Source organism: Nymphalis io, chromosome 7 (genome assembly GCF_905147045.1).
Source record: "Nymphalis io chromosome 7, ilAglIoxx1.1, whole genome shotgun sequence".
In the NCBI taxonomy this organism is placed as follows: Eukaryota; Metazoa; Arthropoda; class Insecta; order Lepidoptera; family Nymphalidae; genus Nymphalis; species Nymphalis io.
In genome coordinates, this window is record NC_065894.1 from 8,562,638 (window position 1) to 8,590,055 (window position 27,418).

Below are 27,418 nucleotides of genomic sequence, written 5' to 3' on the forward strand. Positions count from 1 at the left end.
ATATATTTAAGCGCCATCTCTTACTCAAATGTGAAATATAACGACTATCATAAAATATTTCTTTTAATTTTACTTTAACGGAGAATGAAATATATATATACACGAAGTATCGCTTCGCATATTACTGCAGTAAGTAACGATTATTATTACAAGGAAGATAGCGTAGTATTTAAAGAATAAAATGATAACATTTCAGTGTTTATTGGTTCATTTTTCAAGGTCTGTAATGGTAGTATTGCTATCGCTAAAAATATTATACTAAAATATTTTCATACTTTTTATTGAAATATAAATTTAAAGCGTGCGTTTGTTATACAAGCAACATCATTTATATGTATTTAATTTTAAAATATACGTATAATTCATCGTATTTATTAAAAATATGTTTTTTTACTGCATGTTAAAAAGTGAATGCCTAAAGTACAGACGCAATGAAACGAACTACTACATCCTACGGCAGGTTTGTCAGATTATTGATGCGGTGGTTTGAATCACGTTTGAATTGAAGTGCTAAGCTTTGCGTATAGTTTTATTGGTCCTAGATTAGCCTCAGTAAAATTAACTAATCTATGGACCTTTAAATTTTGTGGAAATATAGTGAAATAGGTGTGATAGTGTGCAAAATAAGTAGTCATGGTTTTGGCTGAAAGAAGTAATGATGTTCGAAACGGGAAGCGTTCGAGAGGGCCAAGCCCGAATGGTCACGGCAGCCCTGATTCTAGTTCTGAAGACGAAAACGGTAAGCTATTTTGCAATAAAAGTAGAAAGAATATTTATGAATGAATATATAATATGGGGCTTCATACAGTATAAATTGGTACCTGTTTAAATGATCTGTGCAGTGTAAGCATACGCTTTTATTTGATGCGTCAAGTTGTTTAATAAACAGCTAATATTTGTCTAATCGCCTTGATGGTTAATAACTAACAACTCATATCATGCTTTATTTTTATGCTTCTCTTCATCTGCCTTCATGCTGCGCTCATCTCATCAACACATGTTACACCAAAACCAAGCAGTAGTGCCATTTGCAGCTGAAAAAATAAGAGTGGGGCGTGATTACCAGGCAGTGTGTCCTGAGTTGGAACCCTTGGAGCAAAGAAAACCTGATCAAATATCAGATAGAGCTTTACTTGTTTGGTCACCTACATCTGACATATCAGATATCAAGTGTAAGTAAAATTCACTAGGAACTAATATTTGTTACAATTTTTGCATTCTGAATTACTTATTTTTTTTTAGTGGATGAGTACATTACTATAGCAAAAGAAAAATATGGTTATAATGGTGAACAAGCACTTGGTATGTTGTTTTGGCATAAACATGATCTGAACCGGGCTTCCATGGACCTTGCTAATTTTACACCCTTTCCTGATGAATGGACAGTTGAGGACAAAGTGCTTTTTGAACAAGCTTTTCAGTTCCATGGTAAAAGTTTTCACAGAATAAGACAAATGGTTAGTAATAGTTTTATATATGCAATATGAATTGCTGACCTTTTTATAATACTAATTTGTGTTTTCATTATAGTTACCAGATAAATCAATTGCATCACTAGTAAAATATTATTATTCATGGAAAAAGACAAGAGCTCGTACATCTTTAATGGACGTTGTGAGTGAAGGTCGTAATCCTACTGGCTCAGGAAGTGGGAAAAGAGAATCTGGGGCTGGATCCGAACCAGGAGGTTCAGATAAAGATTCTGATAATGATGAAAAGGTATGTATGTTTCCATCCCATTGTTATTGTTTGTATTGCTTTTGTTAAATGTTTGTTCTTGGTCATTTAGTATGCAGATTTATCATTATTATTTCATAAAAGTAAATATGACGACTTCCTTTGTTTGCAAGTTTAAACAGTGTATCTGGATTGTCCAATGATGATTTCCTTTAGAAATAAAGTCATTGGTGGCTTAGTAAATAGAAATGCAGAGTAGATAATATTTATTAATAGTATACATTCATTCAAGCATTACATTAAATACACAAAACTTTAAAACTGAGTTAAAATCTCTTTTTATGCAATTCCACTGTTGTTCAACATAAAAAAAGATGTCAACTGAGTGTTTATATAGAAGCCTGGGTAGCACATTTTGTGGATGTAATGTATGTTGGTAATGACAGAGGTGGACTTTACATCGTGGTATAGTCCGCGGACGCAAGCCTATGCCGGGTGGCGGGCCCTCGCTTCGTGTCGGCCAGCAAGGCGAGGTGGGTTCGTCGCTCCCACACTAAGCGTATGACCATGTTGCTACAATAACTGGATGTTAAATGTCTTCTTCCATTCTATTCACTATTATCTGTTATTGGTGTGTTGTCATTCATAATTTGATCTTTGTCAGAATTCCTTGTGAAGATTGTCTCTCGATATTCCTGGACTCCCAAATGTACTCTTACTGCCAAGCTGCTGTATCATCGCACTATAGCCATAGAGTATTTTTTGTTTGCGTTTATGTTTGTTTTGCGATAGCAACTGCTTCATGTGTCACATATCATAGAATAATTTTCATTATATTCATTAAGAAGAAAATGTTATTTGAACCATGAAAACCACCTTGTATTACAGTTAACTAGATGCGCTCCTATACAATACAAATTTTAATTGAATAGAATAATTATATTATATTAAAATACATGCTTAATATATAGATAATTCATCTACAATACAACAATAGAAACTTAGTTCAAATAGCTACCATACATTATTTTTCATGATTGAATTAGTTAAATTGCTGCTTTTGACTATGCTTTTTTTTAGTTTAACTGCTCTGCATTTTTATTTACAAACAGACTATTTATTATCATATCATATTCATTTTATAATAACAAAACAGTTTCAAAATATGTCACAAAAACATAAATGTAATCTTCTGTTTTCATAAGATGATACACAAAAAAACTAAATTATTAATGTTAAACAAAAAATCAAAATTTTTTAAAATGAATTTATTGGTAAAACAGGAGAATGCTGTTTTAATTTTAATAGAAGAAAGGAAATAAAAATAATGGCACATATTTTGTTAATCTTTAAGCACGATGCCATGTGCTCATTATATTCTTAGTCTTGTAAGAACTACTAAATTAGCACTCCTACCCGTTCCTCATTCACCTATCAAGTGATCCCGCATGCTTCCTTTAACAGCCCCCAAATTTTTTTTGTTGTAAATGTGTGCAGAATATCGTTTTATATTCTAAACGAAGGGTTTTTAAAAGAAGTGTGTGAGGAGTTCCAGCCCTGTTGGTTAGGTTAGATTAGGTCAGGACAGTAAAATATTGATTGGGGTTTAGGGCGAGGGCGGCGGCGAAGCGGGCAAGTGGTGCACCGTCTGCGGCATTCAGTGCTCGCAGACCACGCCGCACAACTCGCACAAGTTGTGCCAGGCATGCCTCGTGCACGCCAGGTCGGTAAACAAACAACATTCACTTTGAAATCTCAATTCATCATCATCTTACGCGAGTAAGGTTTTTCTGTTATTCGAGTCAATCCAAAGACTTTAAAATGATTCTTTCTCTAGCTTTATTACAAATATTGGTCATGCCGCGGTCATGTATTATAGCCGACTTGAAAAATGGTTATCAATGCGTAATTTTTTTTTACTTGTTGTCCGATTAATTATTATTTTGAATTGAGGAATATATAAACGATTATTAAATTTGAGTCGTTATTGATAGTCGAGTTAGTTTTCGCAGAAAAACTAATGATATAACGATTATTTAAAGATTTATACGAATCTTAAGATTTTAAAGATGACATGACAACCTGTATAAATTAAATTGGCGAATGTTTCTCGCAATCACTCGTAGAAATTGCAAGAAAGCACTTGAAAGTGTAGTAGGGCGGTGCCAGAGATTTGATTGTTTGAACGTTCGCGGTGATGTGACAGACGCACCGGCACGATGAGACCGCTGTGCGGGCCCTCGGGGCGTCGCGGGCCCGGCTCGAAACAGCAGCGGTACAAGCACCGCCTGCCGCGAGGCATTTACATCAATCACGACGATCTTGTGGCCATGGCCACCGGCCCGCAGCCCGGCGAGCCCACGCAGCCCGGCCTTGTCAATCAGGGGGAGGCTATGCTCAAAGCCATGGACAGAGAGATTATCTCGCTCAAGAGACAAGTAAGATGCAACCCGCCATCCATGACGCTATGTAGTTAACACATTCTCACCCTTACGTTGTCACCGACGCTTAAGCTTGACATTGACCGAGACTGAAATTATTGTTCGTTAATCTAACATGGGTGTTACTAATGATTTGTGTGATGTAATGTGGAGAATGTGATATTAAAACAGATTATTGTCGATTGTTGTAGATTTTTTTTTTCAACAATATTGCATTAGGCGACTTTACAAAATGTATTCTGCACACATGCCCTCATACTTTATACATACTTTTTTTTGTGTTGTTGAATAGCTTTCAAACAAAACGTTCTCGTTGAATGCAGTGAGAGTCCTGCGAATCTTGATTAGTGTTATTTTGGATAATCCAGATATGCACACCCCGATCCTGCCTAGCATTTAGCTAATGTTAATGATTTGATTGCTTGTGTTTTCAAGCAAGAGCGAAATTTTATAGAATTTTATAATGCAGGTTCAACAAAACAAACAACAGTTAAGTGCTATGAAACGCAAAGTAGGGGATGTTGGTGTAGAGGAGCTTCGGCCCGGCGAACCGCCCGCAAAGATAAATTCGCGCTGGACTAATGACGAATTACTGATGGCAGTCACGGCTGTCAGAAAATATGGTTTGTGGAAATGACTTTTCTTATTGTCCTCTTTTCTAATTTTTATAATCTTCCATGGATTTGATCGTTATTTGCTATTTAGATAAAAGATTGAAGAAGTTGCCACCTTTTGTTTTACATTAAACTTATACTTGTAAGTACATAGGGGGTAAATTACAAATTCATCTTACAGGTAAAGATTTCCAAGCGATTGCTGAAACACTGGGCACTAAGACAGAAGCACACATCCGCACATTCTTTATTTCCTATCGCCGTCGATATAATCTAGACGCAGTTCTACGCGAGCACGAAGCCGATCGCGGAAGCGCTAACCACATACAAGCTGGTATATATTTATTATTATTTATCTAAGATTTTTGTTCTATTATACTTTATTCTATTGTAGGAATTAAATTTAAGAAATAGTTCTTTTTTCTAATAGCATTCATATTGGCATGGTATTTATATGGGTGGCATTTGGTATTTGAAGATTTATGGGAAATCAAAAAAAAAAAAAATAATGATATTGTATCGAAATATGTAATCAATAATTTGGGAAATATAATAGACAACATATATAGGTTTTCATTATTTATTCAAAATATTTTCTTCTAAAGACAAATAGCCTGACAACTTGATTTGTAATTACTTGAATTGAATTTGCGAATTTATACACAATCTGTTGTGATTTTTTTATATCCTTTGAGCCCAGTAAAGGAGATGATTTTTTTTACTTTTTCCAAATTTTCTAAGTAATAACACTAAAAATGTGTTATATATTTATTTATAATCATAATGACAATTAAATTTTGTAAATTTCATAAAATAATTTATTGATTTTTTATGGTTGCATCGTTCATTAGCAGGTACAACAAGTACAGAATCTACTGAAAATGATGTGGATAACAGTAATGCCAACAGTGGTACGGGTTCTCCACAAACCAATACGAAGGACGAGAAAGTAAGTGACACATAATAATAGATATTTATTTATTTCCTTTACTTCCAATTTCGTCAAGCACAAGATTAACGCTCATATGAAAAAGTAGTACTAATTCGCTCATATAAAAAAGTAGTAAAAAAAACTTTTTCTAAAATGCCAAAGATTTGGCGTCCGAGCTTTTGGTGTAAAACTTCTACTGTATGACTGCATATTCCTGCTCGTTTGAGGTTCTAGTTTCATAACCCGGGTTATACTAATTAAAGTTATTACTTATTATGTGTTTTTCTGCCAAGAAATTCTGTGTCAGGTCGAAGTTGGGAAATTAATGTTGCGCTCCCGTGCCTCGAAACTCTTGAAAAGCCGTTGGTTATTTCTCCGATTGAATTGCCGTTCCATCGGTCATCTGTTTTCGCAAACACTCGTGCATTATTTATTACCAGAATAACTGACAAGCACAAAGTCTTTTTAGCAATAGATATAAATATATATTCATATATTTCCAGACCGAAGTGGACAGCGAGGGCGTCGCCATCGGTGCGTCTGCTGAGCAGGGCGGGCCGCCCACCACGCCACCCAAGCACAAGCCGAGCAAGTGATGCCGTCCGCCGCGACCCCGCCCACAGCGCCGCGCACACACGTAGCCACATCTCTTGACACACCATCATCATCTATAATGATCACTCGATCGTGGAACTAATTATTCAATATAAAATATGCATTATGGTAAATAAAAATATTTATCGACGACAAAAAAATACTTTGATAATACTTCGTTTATGCTCATAAAAATTGGGTTTTAACATGATTAATGTTATATCACATCATTAACAAAGGGTATAACTTAATATGGCTAGTGTGTTCAAAGCTACATTTATATATCATTTTTCAAATATTTGACACTCCTTAAAGTCATAAGATTGTCTGTGTGAATTTTTTTCTGTTTAATATATGAAAAAAAAAATTAGGGAAGTGCTAAATTATGTGTCTAGTAATCTCTTGGTCTACCAGCATCTAGGATATATATCCTAACTATATGTATTACTGGCATACTGATCATATTGAGTTGTTTTAAACAAATAATGGAATGATTTGCATAACATAATCGTCGTTTTCAATCTTAATTGAGCTGTCGTCAAAGTACCACTTTCAGAAGTATGTGTATTATACATTTTACAATAAATGAGGTAATAGTACAGGACAACTAACTAGGACACTGACTTTGTTCAACAATTTCTTTTTTAATGTATACACACATCAGCACTGTATCTTGACTTTTTAAACAATGAATATTTGTTATGTAATGCAAGTAATAATAATAATAAAAATAATTATTCACTAAATTTATTACAAATTTAGTATATAATTGTTTCATGTCAGATGTTACAATCAATATATCTTTAAAATAATTCTTATTTATTTAACGAAATTAATTTTGAAGATTCGACATATAAAAGGCTAAAAGTGAGGTTAGTTTCAATAACTATATGATTTATAATACATTCAATTTCGTCCATTAGATAATTTATTATAAGATAAACCAATTCAAATATTGGATACAAAGCATTTACTTTTAAATGTTTTAATTGAACAATAGATATTGTTTATTTATTTGATTTAATGAGATTTGTAACAGATTATTTTAGAATGCCTATACTTTTGTAAATGTACAAATTATAACAAAATTTAAGGGAGAGTAGAACATGACTAATTATGTCACAAATATTTTAAAAATTAGGATTATTTCAAAGAATATCAAATCAGGTTTCATATGTAATGAAAGATGTGAAATTAGAGGAGGTGGTATACGCTTTAGGAATGGAGTAAGGACTTGTACATATAGATTAATTCTAATAATTAAAGCCATTATATACGATAGTTAAAAAGTAAATGGTTAAGGAGCTTACCGTTAAGGCAATACTTTAATGTACTAGCGTTTAACTGATAAGTTGATAAATATTGACTATTTAAATCGATATTATGGGTTTTCTTACAATGTTTGTATGTATAATTTTTATGTTTAATGACCATAAACCAGCAATAAATTAGAAATAATGAAATCATTGATATGGAGTTGTATTATAATTGTGCATATATAATTTTATATTATATATACACAATTATATCATGATAGTAAATCTTAAAAATGAAAAATTATAACCTGGATCAATATAAATGTACAGATTGTACCGCTGTATTGTATATAGATATGTGTATAATGAATAAATTGTATAATATAGAGATAAGCCTTCATTATAGTACATAATAATGCTTTTATTAGATATATAGAAAAACTCGATAGATATTTCTATGGAGAAAATTGAGCGAAAAGGTAATCTTGTTCAGAGATCTCCAGAACATATGCTTCGAATACTTTGATATATGAAAAAGTCAGCAAAGAAACAGTTTGTAACTGTAGCAGGGTCGCAGGAGTGCGATTAGAACTATAAAATACAATTATGATTTCGTGTTTCGTTCTAGAACCCCTAGAGTAAGATAAATTGGCAACACATACAGTTGGCAAAAAAATTAACTTCCCTGAGTTGTCAACAAAACTTGTTACAATTATTGTAATATACCATATATTATTTAACTTGAAAAAATTACCAACGTTTTACGTTAACAAGTAAATAGCCAACTATTTAAGCGAAAACGCAACATTACGGTTACGTTTTGAAGAAGAAACACAAGTAATTAATCGTGTTGACGTTTAATAACATAGTATTAATTTAATTACTTGCAGTTGTTGCGTAGATTGATAACTTCTAATATGAAGTCGAATATAGATGCTAATTATATTAGTGTGATTTATATTAATTCTAAAGTTGATTAGTTTAATATATAAAGAATCATGAAATAAGGTACATTTTGATCCGTAACCCACACTTGCCTTAATCACACACCTCACATATACTCGCATGCTTAAAGTAATGTATACTATATTTAAGTAATATTTAATAACATTTTTCTAAAATTTTAAAATAGTGTGTAAAGTTTTTAAGAGTTAGGTAGACTTTTTCATGTTGTATATCATTTTAAAAAAGTCCATTCATACTCAGTTTTTTAGTTAAAATGATTCGAGATATATTTCACTTATACCGTACCGTACCGTAACAGCCTGTGAATGTCCCACTGCTGGGCTAAAGGCCTCCTCTCCTCTTTCTAAATCAAAATTTTTAAAACTATTAACTGATATCGAAATTTGTAATATACTTAATCAAGATTATTAAATAATTTGAAATAATCTTAAAAAAAATTGTTGCCATTTAATTAAATATTTAAACAGTTTTTCATTTCATTTTTGAATCGTTGATGAATTAGCATTTAACTTACATAAAACATGACAGCTACTTCAAAAAAAATCGCTTATTACTCCATAATTAAATGTTGTCCTTATAAAATAGATTAATTTAATTCTTAGGTATTGAGGATATAGATGATAAATATTAAATATTGATGATATTTTTGTACACCTAAAAGACATGTCATTTCATACAAATATACGATAACATGGCGAGATATACTATAAAAATGGTATTGTTTTTAAATTTTAACATTGATATTAAGTTCCTTTTAATGTTTACATTATTGGATTAAAATAAGATTGCGTTACGAGCATAATCTTTACTAGTTTTAATATTCTTACATCACTGATAAGATGATTGGTTTAACAAAGCCGAGAATGTGGTTACCATATATAGTTTGTATTCATTCTGATTTATATTACTTTTTTCTATAAGTACATGGTATGAGTATAAAAATCTATTTCGTATCTTTCAAACGCTCTAAAAATCTAAAAAAATCAAATTGGTATCGATGAATAAAACTGGTATTTCTTTATGTACATTCATAATATTCCGCCTAACGTTGCGTTAAGCAATATTTTTTTAATTTTTATTTGTATATTATTTACGTTTAAGTTTTTACTTATATTGTTATATGTCGGGGACATATCGAGCTATTCCTTGAGATATTGTATGTAGCTAATAATAAAAAATAGGTAAATTTGACTTGGAGGTGTAATTTAATTCATTATCTTGCTTTTTTCATTTCAGTAATAATAATGTCTAATAATAATATTATTAGATAAGGAATACTTTTAATATTTCAATTTTTCTTTTGCAACCAGCTTTGATGTTTCGTAAAAGTTAGTCAAAAGTAGTTTAATTTTATTATAGCGATAACTATAATTTATGTTTTATTTTTAAGATTTTGGTAATGGGTTTCTTTTCCTTTCGGAATTTTGTAAATATAACATAAATATCGTAATCATGTGCTCTCGCGAGCACGGAACCGACGGTGGACGACGACATTAGTTGAAATTAAGTTTATTTCAAACGGCACACGCAAACCTAATCGCTCCAAAGAAATCCACAGAATGAAGTCATCTTATTTATTGATGCTAATTAGAACTAGTAGAAAATTTTGTTACAGAATTAAATTATTTTTTATTAGAATATTATGTGTTCTGTATATTAAGCGTATTGATCAGTTTTAGTTATTAAATGTTCTTTTATTCTTAAGTGTAAGCTCAAAACATCTGTTTGCGACTCTGTCCTGGCAGTGCTTTTATCGATTTATTATTTTCTATGAATTTCTAACATTCGTAATGTTTCAATTTAAGTATATTAAATAAACTTAAGTCTGTATGAATATGGATTTTTCTTTAAAATGAAACCCCTGTACAACCCGCTCCTCTTACACGTATTGTTATTTATATTTTATTAATTGTATTTATAATTGCTACTGGGTATTGCTGTATCATTTGTACTGTTTTTTACTGCGGTCTAACTAAAGAGTTTTAAATAGAATATTTTCTGAAACAATAATTTGTCAAATTGATTTGATTCTTTGCTTGTAATATATAGATTGTCAAGATTATTTCCATAAAGTTATTAAGCGTACAATAATATATAGTAATACTCGGGATATATTAAAGTATACAGGACTAATTTGATTGAAGTTTGTATATTACTCACATTATACTTAGTATGGTGTCAAGGATTCTACGCGCAACACCTTTAGGGCGCTTGCGACTCGCGCTGGTAGAAGATGCTCCGGTAATAATGCCTTTTGTTACTGAATCTATGTCGAAGAATTTTCGTGTTAATCAACCGTCGGATATCGTGTATCTTATGTGAGTTTTCAATATTACATGACAGAAAATAATATAGTAGAATTTTTAATATAGTGAATCGGGATAATAAGAACCTATTTTAGGAACTTTTTATATACGAAACTAAGAGCATTGAAAGTACTCATTGTTTTTTTATAATTCTATTGTAATTATGATAAACTTGAAAGAAACGGGAACACCATAAACGCTGATGATAATTGTCGAACCAAATGGAGCTTACGTATTTGACATTTACTTTTAAAAATGATTTTTAAACTAATTAAAACTTATATTTTAGTGAAACTTGTACTTTGTCGATATGCCAGCTAGACCTTAACGAATCAATCGTCGGCTTTTTAGTATTGAAGGATTATCCATTAGCACCCTCTGTTAACCCATGCGCTTGGGAAGATTTCGTCTGGACCAAGTTCAAGTACATAACATTTCATTTATAATCAGCAATTATTAGATTAAAATAAACATATCAGAAAATGATTTCAGTGAATATTTGTCACAATATATATACTACATTATAATCATTAGAAAATATTCCTCTATATATTACATTAATTTTCTTTTCAAATTTTATTTTACGGTTAAACACATCTCATGTCGAGAGTCGAGATGTTCCCATTGGTTCGATCACGTGTTGGGGTAAGATTAGGGGATTAGCATGTGTTTACTTTACTTTAATCGTGAATTAAAACAGTAACGTAGTGGAAGATGCTCCAAACCTTGAACTCAATAAGATTGGAGAATCTAGCCCAGCGGTGGGATATTTACAGGCTGTTACTATATGGTACAACCTAACAGGATATTTTCGTTAACACAGCATTACATAATACATATTATTAATGATATGTATGTATTACAATTAGGGCTATAGAACTAAAAGCACGGAATACACTCTTTATACATATGCTCTGCTGGAATCCAGTGTATGCTCGCGAAGTTGTCGATAACATGCTTAAGTCTGTCTTCATGCACGATCCCTATCTACAATATATCGGGATGATGAAATCCTTAATTGATTATCAACGTAAGTTTTTTTATAACTACTTACATGAGTGTTGGAAATGTATCTTGTCTGAATTTAGACCATGACAGCCATTTAACGGAGACTAGCATAACGCTTTAACACACTTGATTAAAGTCCCTTTGCTTTTTATTGCTTCCCCCTTCCTTCTTAAGTCCACGCGTGCTGGTTCTCGATGTCACCGCCTAACTGTGACATCAATTCCAACGCGAACAAAGAAATTTTGTAACTCCTTTGTTTGTCGCACTTCCAAAAAATGGAATTCCTTACCAGCTCACGTGTTCCCCTCCTCTTACAACCCGGGTTCCTTCAAACGAGGCGTAAAGAAGCATCTTACGGGCCGGCAGGGCGAAGGCGGCTAGTGCAGAACGTTTTTCCCGTTTGTACTGGCCGTCGTTACGTCGTTACCATCAGGTGTCTATAGAGGTGGTAATAGAGTCATTTGCCCTCCCGGCGAATATAAAAAAAGTCCACAAATTGTGCATATTATACTGCACTGAGTGCGTAAATAGTTGCATTATCTATTCCTTCTGATATTCCGATGGCACGGCAGCCCGACGTGAAAAGAGAGCTTTACATTTTACATACTTACTATTTCCGGTCTCCTATTGAAAAAAAATATGATAAAAAAACTCAATTACTTCCTGTAAGTATAATATGATATTAAAAGTAATATAATAGACATTTGTCTATGGAATTTGTAGACTTACAATGAATTGGATTTCAGAAAGTTATCATCGCCTTTAAATCACATTTGGATTTGATTATTTTAAATAATCTATATCTATAATTTTCTATATATTTTAAGAGTGTAATAAGAAAATTCTGATGATTATAATACATTAAGTATTAATATAATATCTTTAGTGTTAGTACCGGGTCAGTCCCGCTCTGAAGCTTCGTTTAAGCGATCACAGGCCATAGAACGAGGTGTTCCCGGTGACCAACTCCCTTCGTTGTGGGTAGCTGAGCGACGAGAAGTTAGCCCTAGGTTGAGGATACGTCGAGCAGTGTTAGAATTTATCATTAATTGTCTTATATTTATTATGATATTTATATATAATTTTAATTCATAGTGATGTGATAGCAGCAGTTGTTGTTGACAAGCAACAGATTTTCTTTGTCAGACACCTTGGAAATGATTTTGATGGAGTTGATAAAATCAACTCACTGTCAAGTTCGTGTGTTTATTAGTTGACAAAAAATAACCAAACCTTCTGAATTAATTTACCTATAAATTTATATTCTTTAATGAATAGCGAAGAAGATAATGATGACTTAGTGCCAATAATAGAGCGGCACTCGACACGTCTGCGAGAACTGTACGGCGACTTCTACATCAGCGAGCTTATATCGCGACATCCGGATTCTGAACGAGTGTTGCTTGTATGTGAGGTATGTACTATGTTGATACTACACTCATATAGCATTCTAGTTGTTGTTGTGGATGTAGATACCGAGGATCTGGGATTTAATCCCTGGTCAGGCCGATAAAGAGTTTTTTCGGTTTATAAGTTCTTAATAGCTGTCGGAATTTATTATTTAGATGTGTTTTGTGTGTCACAAAAGATGTGAAAGTTGCTTTTCCTTCACCTGAGCTCTCTATGGCCGTATTACAGGATCAGAAGAGTGAGGGTATAGTGACGGTACAGTAGCTACAAGAAAGTTGCGGTAATATTTCTACTGATATACCGATTATCAGTAGAAATATAAAATTTAACTAGGACTTCGTGGCTTATATTTTGTAAAGTTAAAGTTTTAAGAAAATTATAGTTTAGCTAAAAGGCAGAAATAAATGAAAATTTACGAATTGAATGTACTTTCTGATTCTCATAATGTTTTTAATTTTCTTTAGGCGTTATAATATGAAAAAAAATATATTGATTCCACATATCGGTAGCGATATAATTTAGGCAGTAGTGCTTAAATTATAAATGCGAATATGTGCTTGCAAGTTCTATCTTTGAGGCTATAACGGAATATCGGAGCGACGTGATACCTTATACCTGACCTAGAGGATGTGTTTTATTAAAATAAACATATTTTGTAAATTTTATTTGTATGTAATAATTCTTAAAAATATAAATTTATTTTCACTATTTGTAAATCGCTACAGCACAAAGAGTTAGCAGTGGGTGTAATGTGTCTCAACACTCAGATTAACTACGAGGCGCTAGAGGAGAGTTTTGAGCTTTCTCCGTTTTCCGGTTTGCGACATCTTGATAGACCACCAAAGCCTCGCGAACGTGATTCCGCTATAAGGTTCATAAATATATGTAGTACTTATAGTATATTTTAGTGATGGAAATTTATTTATCAATTTTTTATAAATATTTAAAGCTAAATATGCCTCTTGTCAGTTTCTTCACAGGAACTGGTATTGTCTTCGAATCTAAGCAAGAGTCTAGCACTGATATTCATGCAAAAGAAACAAAGTCCAGGGTAAATAGCTTAATTGGAAATTAATATGATATTGTGATCTACTGATAAGTATTTTTTATAGAATAAGTAATATTGAATTGATTGAAAAAGCTAAATGGAATTTACATTTTTCCAATTATTTGTAAATTTCTTCGTTTTGCTGATTGTTTTATAAAGATTAATAGCTACTCTTATCAACCGGCGTGATACAATACGAACTCTACTTAATTTTGTTTCTAAGCTTTTATCCAATTATTATGACGATCGATTCAACGGGATGGACGAACGTTGACTTGCTGCAGCGCCATCTAATGCCATATCAACGGCCATTGTCTCATTTAAATTTTTTACATAAAAAAAATCGTATGGCATTTTTATGGTGATTGACCAGTGTAATGATGGTAATTACCACTTTATACCTGCGATACAATTGTATCGAAGATATATTGACTATTTTTTTCGAGATATTTTATTTTCTATCGAGAATAAAAGAAGTGTGTATAATCTGAATCTTACAAATTAAAAAAAAATAATTCTAGGTTACTTGGGTCTTTGAGGAAGATGCTTTTAAAGATATTCACAAGGAAGCAGAGATAAAAGCTCGTTCACACCAGCTGCCTTACACACAATTAGATATACTCCAACTTTTGGAAGACGAGGAAGATGAATTGGAGTACGATATTGTAAACATTGATACAGACTTGTTAAGATTGCCACGTCTCTTCATGAACGAAGACTTTGTAAAGAAACAAAGGTAAGTTAACTATAAAATATAAAAACTCTTCTTACGTTTTGTTTTATGTTCTGTTTTGGAGGCAACTTCGAGAAAGATACAATAAGCTCGATCATGTCAGTGTAGTTTCATGGTTTGCAGGTCAATAGTACACTACACGTAACGTAAGATAATAAGATGTTAATCCATACCTATACCTTTAGTAGGTACCCAGGACTCTGGGGGAAAAAATTTTTTTTTTATAGTATAGGTAGGCGGACGAGCAAATGGGCCATATGAGGGTAAATGGTCACCAACGCCCATAGACATTGGCAATGTAAGAAATGTTAACCATCAATTACATCAACCTTGGGAACTAAGATGTTTTGTCCCTTCTAATCAACTATTTATATTGCAAATCAGCAGCATTGATTATTATTTTTGCTTTGCTTTAAAATATAATCTTAATGTTAAAATAATAAGGCATGATCACCTATAATCTATCATTAATCATTCATTCATTTATCATAATTATCATCATTTGTCTATAGACATTTGCATTGTTTGAGAATTCAGTAATTCCATCTATAATGCCTTGTACAATACAATGATTCACTCAACTTTCATAAAGAAACCCAGCAGTTCAAAGCATATTTATTTAGCGAATCTACTGTCTATTTTTTTGGTGTATAGTATACGACCCTTCTAATAACGTAGTCCTTGTTAAAATATGAAGCAAGCAAGTATTTTATCGAAAAATAAATAAACACATTAATAGATTCTCCGAAAATGGTCAAGAGTTTCAACATCGAAAAGAGTCTGTGTTCGAAAATAAATACCTCGTCAAAGATACACCAAAAAGACTTTGTAAGTTTTCTTCTTCATACTTTTTGATTCAAATTATTTTTTAAATAACCTTGAACCAGGTTTATGACCCGTTACTAGTTGATAGACATTTGGATTAATTTTTAAAATGGTTCTATTTATAAATCGATGAGGAAAATACCATTATTTTTATTGTGGTTACTTATACTAAAATATTAAAAGTTTTGCTTTGTAAATGAAAATTTTATTAGCATAATATAATTTTATTACGCCTTAGTCGCATTAATAAAATATGCGATAAATAAGTCCTTATGAGCGAGAAATCAAAAATCAAATCCCGTAACATCCGTAACAGCCTGTGAATGTCCCACTGCTGGGCTAAAGGCCTCCTCTCCTCTTTTTGAGGATAAGGTTTGGAGCTTATTCCACCACGCTGCTCCAATGCGGGTTGGTGGAATACACATGTGGCAGAATTTCAGTGAAATTAGACACATGCAGGTTTCCTCACGATGTTTTCCTTCACCGTAAAGCACGAGATGAATTATAATCGCAAATTAAGCACATGAAAATTCATTGGTGCTTGCCCTTTGGGGTTTGAACCCACGATCATCGGTTAGGATTCCCGCGTTCTTACCACTGGGCCATCTCGGCCAAAAATCAAATACTGTCTTAAATAACGATTGAATTGTCAACTTTATTGTTGTAAATGTCTAATCATTGTTGCCGTTTAAGATAAGTAAAAGGATTTACGACATTTATGATAGTATTGTTTATTGTTAATATTAGCAACTCCTACTTCAAATGCGGTAGCACCCTGTAAGCCACCAGAACCTACTCGCTATTCCGGTGCCCCGAATGCTTTCTTATTGGAATTATTCGCAATGCATCCTGATTACGATGAAAGGTATGTTAATTATATATTTTAATATTGTGTAACACAATAGTTTTAATTTTGTAAAATCAATGTAATAAAGAAAAAATCGTTATGCGAACGATTATTATTATATATTTATTTTATTAAGGTACGTGACATGGTTAACGGAATAGCTATATATAAATATAATTGTCCTATGAATAATTCTGAGATGGTTCACTAATACAGATAAACTATGATTTATAAATAATATTTTGATTTTGGTTGATTTTGTTGGCGGTTATATCTCTAGCTAAGCAAATTATTTCATACAAATACAATACAAAGCGCAATTGACTGCCTTGTTGGCTTAGTGGCTACATATAAGGATGCAGATTGGTAGCCTGGAATCTAGAAATTGGAAGTGTGTACACTTCCGTGTCTCAGAGAGCACGTAAAGCCATTCGTTCTACGCCTACTCTTTTAGGTCGTGTTGGGTTTGCCGTCCCAACGGACTATGTTGGCGTAGAGAGTGCACCTATGTTTGAACATACACTTGTGCACTATAATACGTCCTAGGCGGTTTGTTAGTCTCCCAAGAGATAGGCCATCGTGGCCGAAATCGGTCAGTAAAACATGAAAAACACAATATTATTATTTTTTTTCTTATGATTTAGATACGGTTTTGATATGCTTGAAGCAGCTTATGAACTATTTCCTGATAAAGATTATTGTGTTATGTGTCTTCCATCGAGTCACACATGCTTTCCGCTTCTAGAACATTTTACGGTATTTTTTTTATTTGTCTATAATTAAAATGTTTATAACACATGCACGTATTAATATACAAACTAAATATACGATAACGAGACATATGGATAATGTTATATATACTAACATAACTGTTATATATACTAACATTTTATAGTCATAGATTTGAAGTAGATATAAAAAGCCGTCAATCTAAGCGTGTCTGAAGAAAAAGCCGCACACATACCGGCGCACGTATTATACAGCTTATGATTCAATCGGGTATCAAGTCAAGACGTTTCTACATAAAAGTTTAAGCACTGTTAGCATTACAGTATAGTAAAAACATTTTAATCTGTACTTCACCGAGATAATGAAAAGGTTCGATTCAAATAATAATTCATTTTATTGCTGAAATGGTATTATTTTTAAGCCAACTGGTGTTCGTGCAATGGTCGAATTTCGATCATAATAAGTTTTGAGAATTTGAGGAAAACATATGCACTTTTTTATGATCTAAAAACTGTGTGCTTGATATGTAGGTTGGTAAAAATCCATGCTCGGTTTTATACTATTTAATATACATGTGATATAGTCTTCTAGCCCCACATACATATAAATTTCAAAAAATTAAACTTTTAGAACGAATCGAATGAAGGAAATCTTCAATTAATCTTTTTGATTTCAGCTCGTAACACCTTATAGTTTTCGAATGCGATTCATGAATGAGACTCTGTATATAGCTCATGTTAACTCAATAAGAGGGTAAGTGAAATATCCATATAAGATAGTATTATAGGTATTTTACTGCCTCGTTGGTCTAGTGGATAGATATGAGGCCGCAGACCCGGAGGTCCTGGGTTCAATTCCCAGGTCGGGCCAATAAAAAGTTATTGGGTTTTTCTGTCAGAAAATTCTCAGTAGCAGCCCGGGGTCTGGAAATTGGAAGTGTGTTCACTCCTGTGCCTCGGAAAGCACGTAAAGCCGTTGGTCCTGCGCCTAAACTCTTTCCGGTCGTGTCGGATTGCCGTCGTTTGCGCACACACTTGTGCACTATAATATCTCCTGCGTAGTTGGCTTATCTCTCTTGAGATTGGCCGCCGTGGCCGAAATCGGTCTGGAGGGCATTATTATAAGTATTTTGTGTATAAGAGTGATATACGTTTTAGTTTCCTTACATTTACTCCTTTATAGAAAATTTTCAATTATTCAATTTAAAATCGAATTTCATGACGAGTTCATCCATAACGCAAGTCAGATTATTATTTATTAAAATTTGTTTACAAGATATTTGAGCTGAAAAAAAGTCACGGACGTATGTACATAAACAGTTAAACTTCGGAGATCTTAAGCATGGGGGTTTGTTATGAACTTCTAACAACCAAATTTGTAATTGTCAATTTATCTTCTAGAGATATAAGAGTTCGTGAAGCGGAATCGTACGATATACCAAATTTAAATGATGTGTTAGAACATGCACCCAGGAAGCAAGATTTGCTAGCATTATTTGAAACAAGCCTCGAATCTGACTCATTATCCTCTTATATTTTTCTAAGTCAAAATCAACCAGTTGGACTTATTGTACTGGGGTAATTAAATAAAAAAAAACATTCCTTTTCTTTTAATTATATATTTAATTTCATTTAAAAAGTAAAAAAACATTTTTTTCATAGCCATAATCCAAACCAGTGGCGTAACAGAATTAATTAATGCTTTTTAATATTATGTACATTAAAAAATATATTTTTTAGATTATTAAAACAATATTTATTTTCCAGACCTTTAGAAGATGTTACATCAATTAGAACTCAATATAATTTGGAGGCTGAGCCTCGAAGTTCTGGCACTGATGCTTCTGTAAGTGCGACTATATTTATATTTGCACATTCATACATACAATATACATATGTTTTTTGATAGATTTTAGCGTGTATTATGTCACCTATTATGGACCCCCATGGTCGATGGTATTTGAGAGACGTATTAAGGCAAACAAAATATGCAACTTTGTTCTGGGTTTGCAGACTTTTCGCTAAAGGCGACGCGGTGAGTATCAGTAATGTTAAAATAATTAAACATAAAGAGCAGATACACTTACGTAAATGAAAACCTCTTAATTTGACTTCAAAAAAATCTTAATTGGACTTCAAAAATCTAACTAAAGATATACATATTGTCTATTTCGTTTGATTTGACGTTGTCATTGTTACTATTATTTTCTATTTTATTAATACAGGAATGTGTCACATTTTACACTATTTTATTTTAAATTTTCTATTAAATCATATAAATTTGCAGAGTCCAAGTCGTAACCTCATGTCGTTAGCTAGTCACATGTTGCCGGTGCGCCCCCGTCGGTCGATGCTTAATGTAGTTGGTAATAAAGGCGATAAGATAGTCAAGGACATGTAAGTATTAATTAGATATTACTTTAAGGTTTTGTAACCCTCGAGCCTAAACAAGGAAAACTTATATTGTTTGGGTTATGTAGGGTTGTTAAACACAAAATGTCTAAATTATGCAATGCTGTAGGATCTCATATGATGCGGTTTAACAAACCATATTCGGTTTCGAATGCCAGCAAGACTGCTTTTCAGATGCTATTTTTTTATTTCCGAGTCTATGCGCATACGCAGACAGAAATTCCACGGCGCGGAAGTCATTCAACGCTCCTACTGTATTAGTGCTTTGTACGAAGAGTGGTGCGCTTTAACTACAAGAACTTGTAACTGTGAAAATCGAACATAATACCTTTTGCAGTGCAACGCCATTTGCCCTGTGGTCACTGGAACGACCTCTGACCAGTCTTCCGAAGGTGCACGTCAATAGTAGCATCGTTGTAGTTGGTGCCAGTCGCACGGGACTCGCTTTCATTGAAACATTACTTTTAGGGTGAGATTTTTCTTTCTATTTTAAAGTCACGATTTGTTACTTTAGAGTTATCGTAAAACAGAAAAGTACGCGTTACTCGAAAAAATATTCTAGCTTAATCTAAATATTGGCAACCGAAAATTACATAGTAATTAATTTGTATAAGTAACCAAAGTCTCCACATAAGTAATTATGATGATAGAGATTAACGGCCTTACTTATAAACGTTGCTTGGCAGATGTTTATTTAAACGCCAATTTCGCTCTTTCTGTTATTATTTGTTATATTTAGAAAAAATAATACCAATTTGCCATAACCATTTTAATCCCAAACTGACACATTCTAATCTTATGTCAAATATACTACTAATTATTACCTACCAGTACCGGCAATATTAACATACATTACATTATTAATTTGATATTTGAAAGAAAAGGACACAACATTGTTTAACTAATCAGCCGCTACGCAAAGTTTATAAGTAAGGCCGACAATCATTAAATTTAATTAATCGAATACTACGATGATATATTTGCAGGCCCACGGCTGAATACCTTATATTTACAAACATAACACTCGTATCTTTACACGGTCTGCCGACTGTTGCTGATAGCATGCATGCAGCAGAGACCTGCGTACCGCGCGATGGTCGATACACTGACCGCTATCTCAAGAGCCTACCATTTTATTACTATGTTGATGTCATGTCTGCAGTTATGATCCAGATCGATAGGTATATCTTTAACAACATTCCTAAGAAATTGTCTGTGTAGATTAAAGCTTGTTATTAAGCTACTAAATTAGTTACAGTTGCATATTTATTTATTAATAGAAAGAAGAAATGCATTCACTTGAAGGGTGGTGGTATGAAGTTCTACGACGAGCTTGTTCTCGTATGTGGTCAGCAATTCCAACATCCCGACTATTTGAAGGACTCTATAGAATTGGCTAAGGAAGTAGAGTAAATATATAAATTTTTATGTTTATTAACTTTTAAGTAAATTATTTATTTGTAATGAACAGATGACTGTTTTTGTTAAAAACATTTTTTTTATATACTTTATATACATTATACAGATTTGCAGGACTCTCTGTACCCTAACATAGGCTCCTTTTTCCTCGAACATCAGTACTCAGCCAGCCTGTCATGCAGTTTTCCGTCTGGAGTCTGTCTACTGGAATGGAATTGTTGTTATGCTGTTTATTATCTTTCTATACATTACAATAATGAAAATCGTTACTACTGATTAAAATATTGAATAATGAAAACTTTTTAGGAAAGGTAAACCTTGTCATAGAGTTTTAATGGATAACCCAAAGTACAAACCGGATTATGTCCCACCATCCCCTGATATACCAGAAAATGTGATGCTTATCAATTCATTATACGAGGCCAATACCTGTCTTAGGAAGCTGATGTGGATGATATCTGAATTTAGTGTGTGATTATGTTTTGTTCTTCTTAAATTATACTTTTTCTTTAACATTTTGCTAAACTTTTTTGAAGTTATATCTTGCTGATACATATTAATCCAAGCAAGTCTTAATAGAAAATAGTATCTGCTGTCTTCGTGAAGACAATCAAGTGGTGGTTTATGGGGATTGTATAGAAGCATACAGTTGTATTGCTGCTTTACTAGAATTGGGACTTCAGCCCAACAACATTGCTTTTATTGAACCATTCCCACCAGAAGATACCACTATGAGAGTTAACTGCTTTAATAATGAGACGGTGAGTATTGTAATACTAAAAAATAATTAAATTTTATAGTAATAGATGAAAAGAAAATTGTAATTGTAGAGAATTACTTATTGTTTTCTTTCAATGCAAAACAATTCTTATGTTCCAATATTAAATTATAGTGTCATATTGGTATTTATTTATTAACCTATAATTATTATATTTCCGTATCTTTCTTTTGAACTATTCCTAAGATAGCCTTTTTCATAATCGTTTCTTTTTAAATTTAATCTGTTAATTTAATAGGTAAATATTTAACAGAGCCGAGATGGCCCTGTTGGAAGAACGCGTGAATCTTAACCGATGATCGTGGGTTCAAACCCGGGCAAGCACCACTGAATTTTCATGTTTTTAATTTGTGTTATCATTCTTGAGCTTGACGTAAAGGAATCCATCGTGAAGAAACCTGCATATATCTAATTTCACTGAAATTCTGCCACATGTGTATTCCATCTACCCGCATTGGATCAGCGTGGTGGAATAAGCTCCAAAACTTTCTCCTTAAAAAAAGGAGAGGAGGCCTTAGTCCAGCTGTGGGATATTCACAGGCTGTTACTGTAATTAACAGTTGTTTTAAACTTTCTAAGGTTGATGAAAGAGTTCAAGCTAGTGTAGAAAAACTCGGTGTCCGTATATACCGAAAGTGCTATTTGAATGGCTGGTCGCAGCAAGAATCTCGTGTACAGTTCCTCCGTCTTATGACGCCATTGCACGCCGTCCATCTACCTTGTTTTGCTTTATTCTATTTTGGGATTAAAGCTATAAATTTGTGTGCTTTTAAAGGTATTAAACATTATTTTCTATATTATCATTATTTAAGTAAATAGGTTAGTCGATGGAATCGATAGATGAACGCCTTATATTATTAAATCACCGCCAACCATAGGATCTAAGATATTATGATTCTTGTATTTGTAATGACCTACAAACCAGACGATGAAACAACATTGTATTGATGTTATGCGGTAGAAATATTATGTGTGTTACTAAAGCAAAAAGGACTGCGTAGAACTCTATGTCTTAAGAATATGCTTCTTAGAAATTATCATTTATAAGGCTTTATTTATAATTAGCTATTAAGAATAATATAAATAAATAAAGATATTGTAACAGATTGAAGTAAGGATTCTAGATACACTGACTTGAAAATGTTATCATATAATATCAATTTAAATTTTAGCTATAAATGACTGTGGTTTAGTGTACGATGGTGGTCTGGTGGTCGGTCCGATGTTCGATACCAATGATCCCCATGTATTTGGGGCCGGTTCTTGCGCGAAATATTCTCGTCGACTCTATGCGCTACACCATCTCCACAAATATTACTGCTCCGAGGACGTTGGTGAAGCGGTAAACAAAGAGAGAGAACATAAATAACTAGTTCTGTAAGATTGATAAATGCTGTAGCGCTTTTGTCCATATGACTTAAATAATAATTAATTGTATAACTAATTGTTCAATTTATAAGTAAAAGTAATTTGATATTATTAGGTAAGTATGTGTAGTCTAGTAATATATCGTTAAATTGCTCTTATTTTATTGTTTAATTAAAATGTTTTATATAAACGGTAAATAAGAATTTATTTATATAAAGATACAAGGAATAATCCGTGATGGCCTAGTGGTTAGAACGTGTGAATCTTAACCGATAATTGTGGGTTCAAATCCGGGCGAGCACCACTGAATTTTCATGTGCTTAATTTGTGTTTATAATTCATCTCGTGCTTGACGGTGAAGGAAAACATCGTGAGGAAACCTGCATGTGTCTAATTTGATTGAAATTCTGCCACATGTGTATTCTACCAACCCGCATTGGAGTAGCGTGGTGGATAAGCTCCAAACCTTCTACTCAAAAAGGGAGAGGAGGCCTTAGTCCAGCAGTGGGACATTAACAGGCTGTTACAGTACAAGGAATACATAAATGTAAATAATAATTATCTCTCATTGCAGCTAGCGAAGCTTTTTCTAAGTAAACTGGATCCCTTCATGACGGGCAGCGTTGATTTTGATCCTCTTTATTCGGATCTGATGTCACGATACAGCTCTTGCTTGCTGGCGTAAATCTTTTGTCGTCATATATACTTTTAAGTTTGGCTTAATTGAGATTAAAGCTGTAGAACACACAAAAGAGTAGAACATACATACCCGGATAAGGGTATCTTGGCTTGGAAACTTGATCTACATACTTAGCTATTCCAGTTTTTGATTAAATTACCTATAAAATACTTTTATCTTCTAGATGCCGAAGTTCCCATGCGAGTATTATGAGTACTCGTCGTTCATCTAGCAGTCCTTCTAAAAGGTTTGTTTTACTTAATAATTATTGTTATGTACTATAGTGGTCGGTCCGTTGGATTATGAGAGTAGTGGAATAGTGTGCACCTGTGTTTGTCGAACATCAAAATATATCCTGCGTATATTTTTTGTAGAAATATTTATGCATGTATGTATGTATTCCATAGTACTATTACATTATTGTTATACCAAAGCTTTTCTTCTTAATTTTCTTATATTTTACCATTTTGTAAAATGTCTTCTTCATGCGTAAATAAAATTAAACGTTCATGAAAAAATGTTACTTTTACTTAGTCGATGGCAACCTGTAATGAAGTTTGAATCGCCAATAGTTCAGTCAGCGACGTTGCCGGGGCCGCTCCACTATATGCGTCTGCGCAGGCCTGGTCGGGATATACCGATGGCAGTGAAACTGTTGTTACCTAATCAAGTAAATCTGCTAATTTTTCTTTTTTACATCGAGCTGGGCGATAGACTACACGTGCGGTTTGTGTTTTGATTAATGGGAAATCATTTTAATCTAAATCAAGAAAATGATTTGGAAAGAAAATAAAGCAATAAAGTATCGAAATTTTACTACATGGTAGGGCTTTGTAAGCCCATCACGGTAGGTACCACCCATTCGTGAGATATTCTACCGCTTAACAGCAATACTTAGTATTGATGCGTTTTACATGAGTAAGTGACATAACACCTTATCGTTTGTTTCCAAGGATGGTGCGCATTGGCGATGTAAGGAATGGTTATTATTTCTTACATTACCGATGTTGGCTGGTGGTGACCAAATCACCGCAGACAAAGTGATGAATGAGTGGTACCATCTGTTTTTGTTTACACTAAGTAAATATATGTATGATTTAACTGTATTGAATGAATTTACTGCATTTTCTCTGGTTCCTCCTTAAGATTGGGAAAGATCGAAGTCTTGGCGTTAAGTCATATAAGATATATATTTTGTATACTATATTTTGTTCCGTCCAGGGTCATACACTTGTAACGGATACACGGCAGAACTACTTTAGACTTCAGATAAATGCATTGCATTGTATTGAATCTATTACTTGCCTTTCGAAGAGGCAATTTTCCTGCGAAACTCTCACTCAATTGTATGGAAAGCATGAAGCGTATTTCAATAATCTTCTCGGCAGATTTAAAGTAAGTAAAGAAGAGTTTCTTTCACATGTCAAATCAATAAAGACAGAAAGAGATAAATCAATGTTTAAGTAAACAACCATTAAACATGGTATTCTGAATTTGGACGGTTAAAATTTTTGAACAAATGCTAAAAGTGAAGCAAAAAATATTTTAAATTACTCGTCTTCAATGTAATAAAATTTATCTATGACTTTATATTTCAGATGAATCTTATAGATGATTTGTTTGAATATTTCATTCAAACATGGACAGCGGCGCTATATCAAGAGCCCTTCGGTGTTCTTTTACAAGATGTCAACGAACAGGGAGGAAATACGGTTGTGCTTTTATTAATAGATCATCGGAAAATATAGATTATTATAATATAATATAACGTCTCACATTGTCACAATGAAATATACTGGTTTTATATAAGTAAGCTCTATATCGAGTAATATTCGACATGTAGGAACACTAGAGAAGTTAAACCCGTGATGATACTAATCAGAATTTGCATCGCATCTTCTGATAGAGTTAATTCATTTCAGATAAAACAAAAGTGTTACAAACAATAGTTAACGTAATATAAACGCATCAAAATTATATTAAATTATTTATAATTAGGATATACATATTCAATACAACTCAATTCAATACAATGTCATTATGTCATTTATTTCGTACCTTCCGTCCATGTTTGTTAGCTCATGCTAGTAATCGGTTGGGTAAACAGGAACCAGGAAATTTCACCACATTCACGTCACTAGGCTTTTGCTAATAATATTAAAATAACTTGGCTATAAACATTCTTAAGGTTTATGACGTGGTGAAAACCAAATACGAAGAATTCTTTGGTGATCGGAAACCTGATATTAAACTTCACCATGAATCTTTGTCTGACAGTGCATCTTTTCGCCAACTGTATTGTAAGGTAATCATTTTTTTTATAATTTTTGAGTAATCTGTTCAAAAGAAGAGTACAGAAGCTACTCACTATGCCATTTCATTACGAATACGTATATCTAGGATTATTAGTAAATGCTACAGGTGCCCTTTATTTTCTTTAATTCGAATTCTAATACTTATTTAGACCTTGTAGTCAGTGGTTTTGCATGATTTAAACTAGCGATCTTCGTTTACGAAAGAGTATTAGATTGTTATAAGCCGATAAAATGATTTAAATCTAGATATTCTTTACTTGTGGGAAGAAATATAAATTATAATACAATATATTGCTTTTTGATTTCAGGAGTGTGGACAAAACGAGGCGCTGCGTCATGAATCTGCAACATTCTGGAAGGCTATTGGCGGTGAAAACATCGTGTACTCTCACTTCGTTCGATATCTCAATAAAAACATTATAACCAATCCTAATTACGCTGTGCCTAGGAACGAGTTTATTTAAAATAAATTTGACTAGTTTTATCTGTGTTTAATTTTTAAAATCAATTAATAAATAGACAACTGTTCAGGAGATGTTATATTATACAAATGTCTCTCATAATTGAATAGCAATTTGACACGACCAGCTACAGCAAAATAAAAGGTTTTTTTTTTTTTATTGCCAATCAATTACCGACATTGCATACACTGATATAATAATAGGCTAAACGTCTGGTTCTTGGGAACCAGATTGGTTTATATAGGTATAAAAGTAAAAAGAGTCCCAAAAGTTAGAGAACAGGAACGCGTTAAAGCGAATTTGAGTGCCAACTGTTGTTTCTACTGTCTACCAGTGGATTCGAGCATGCTCTACGCTACCTTGGCCTTGAATGTTTTTTAATGTAAACACAAATGAAAAACAAACCATTTTTCAAATATGTGTTATTAAAATATACCTAAAAAATAAAACAAAAATACCTTTTAGACAATTTATTTAATTTTACACATGTTCATTATAAGACAAGTTTCCTTATAGATAATATTTACATAAAAAAATGCACAGATGGCCTTTAAACGGCATTGAATTTTCTTTTAATTTATCTATAGTTCTTCGTATATTGT

At 32.8% G+C, this 27,418-nt stretch overlaps 2 protein-coding genes across 3 annotated transcripts; both read left to right on the top strand.

Annotated features, from left to right (window-relative positions):
* The first annotated feature begins 465 nt into the window (after positions 1 to 465).
* On the top strand, positions 466 to 10,313 carry LOC126769483 (REST corepressor 1). Of its 2 annotated transcripts, none has more exons than XM_050488328.1 (10): positions 466 to 739; positions 1,020 to 1,172; positions 1,243 to 1,457; positions 1,531 to 1,719; positions 3,288 to 3,400; positions 3,884 to 4,115; positions 4,588 to 4,741; positions 4,914 to 5,066; positions 5,584 to 5,681; positions 6,167 to 10,313. In XM_050488328.1, the coding sequence occupies exons 1-10, from the start codon at positions 634 to 636 to the stop codon at positions 6,257 to 6,259; spliced, it is 1,506 nt and encodes a 501-aa protein (XP_050344285.1). In that variant the 5' UTR covers positions 466 to 633; the 3' UTR covers positions 6,260 to 10,313. The 2 variants fall into 2 exon arrangements, with proteins under 2 accessions (XP_050344285.1, XP_050344286.1); XM_050488329.1 differs by having other exon boundaries at positions 1,035 to 1,172.
* Positions 7,479 to 26,819, top strand: LOC126769756 (cilia- and flagella-associated protein 61-like). Its single transcript, XM_050488674.1, has 31 exons — positions 7,479 to 7,483; positions 10,651 to 10,797; positions 11,075 to 11,209; positions 11,655 to 11,815; positions 12,680 to 12,824; positions 13,072 to 13,207; positions 13,929 to 14,074; positions 14,173 to 14,254; positions 14,773 to 14,987; positions 15,724 to 15,812; positions 16,557 to 16,674; positions 17,301 to 17,412; positions 18,062 to 18,138; positions 18,786 to 18,962; positions 19,152 to 19,230; positions 19,294 to 19,419; positions 19,672 to 19,781; positions 20,134 to 20,265; positions 20,783 to 20,977; positions 21,077 to 21,205; positions 21,522 to 21,682; positions 21,795 to 21,976; positions 22,573 to 22,768; positions 23,166 to 23,335; positions 23,936 to 24,042; positions 24,225 to 24,287; positions 24,575 to 24,710; positions 25,262 to 25,435; positions 25,639 to 25,752; positions 26,229 to 26,345; positions 26,664 to 26,819. The coding sequence occupies exons 1-31, from the start codon at positions 7,479 to 7,481 to the stop codon at positions 26,817 to 26,819; spliced, it is 4,092 nt and encodes a 1,363-aa protein (XP_050344631.1).
* The last annotated feature ends 599 nt before the right edge of the window (positions 26,820 to 27,418 follow it).

Bases quoted from the DNA above. Each gene is read 5' to 3' on its own strand.
- LOC126769483 (XM_050488328.1), top strand. From the start codon at position 634: ATGGTTTTGGCTGAAAGAAGTAATGATGTTCGAAACGGGAAGCGTTCG. The intron at 1,720-3,287 runs GTATGTATGTTT...ATTGGGGTTTAG, and splicing joins ATTCTGATAATGATGAAAAG to GGCGAGGGCGGCGGCGAAGC. The intron at 5,067-5,583 runs GTATATATTTAT...ATCGTTCATTAG, and splicing joins CGCTAACCACATACAAGCTG to CAGGTACAACAAGTACAGAA.
- LOC126769756 (XM_050488674.1), top strand. The intron at 13,208-13,928 runs GTATGTACTATG...AAATCGCTACAG, and splicing joins GAGTGTTGCTTGTATGTGAG to CACAAAGAGTTAGCAGTGGG. The intron at 17,413-18,061 runs GTATTTTTTTTA...TTTTGATTTCAG, and splicing joins CGCTTCTAGAACATTTTACG to CTCGTAACACCTTATAGTTT.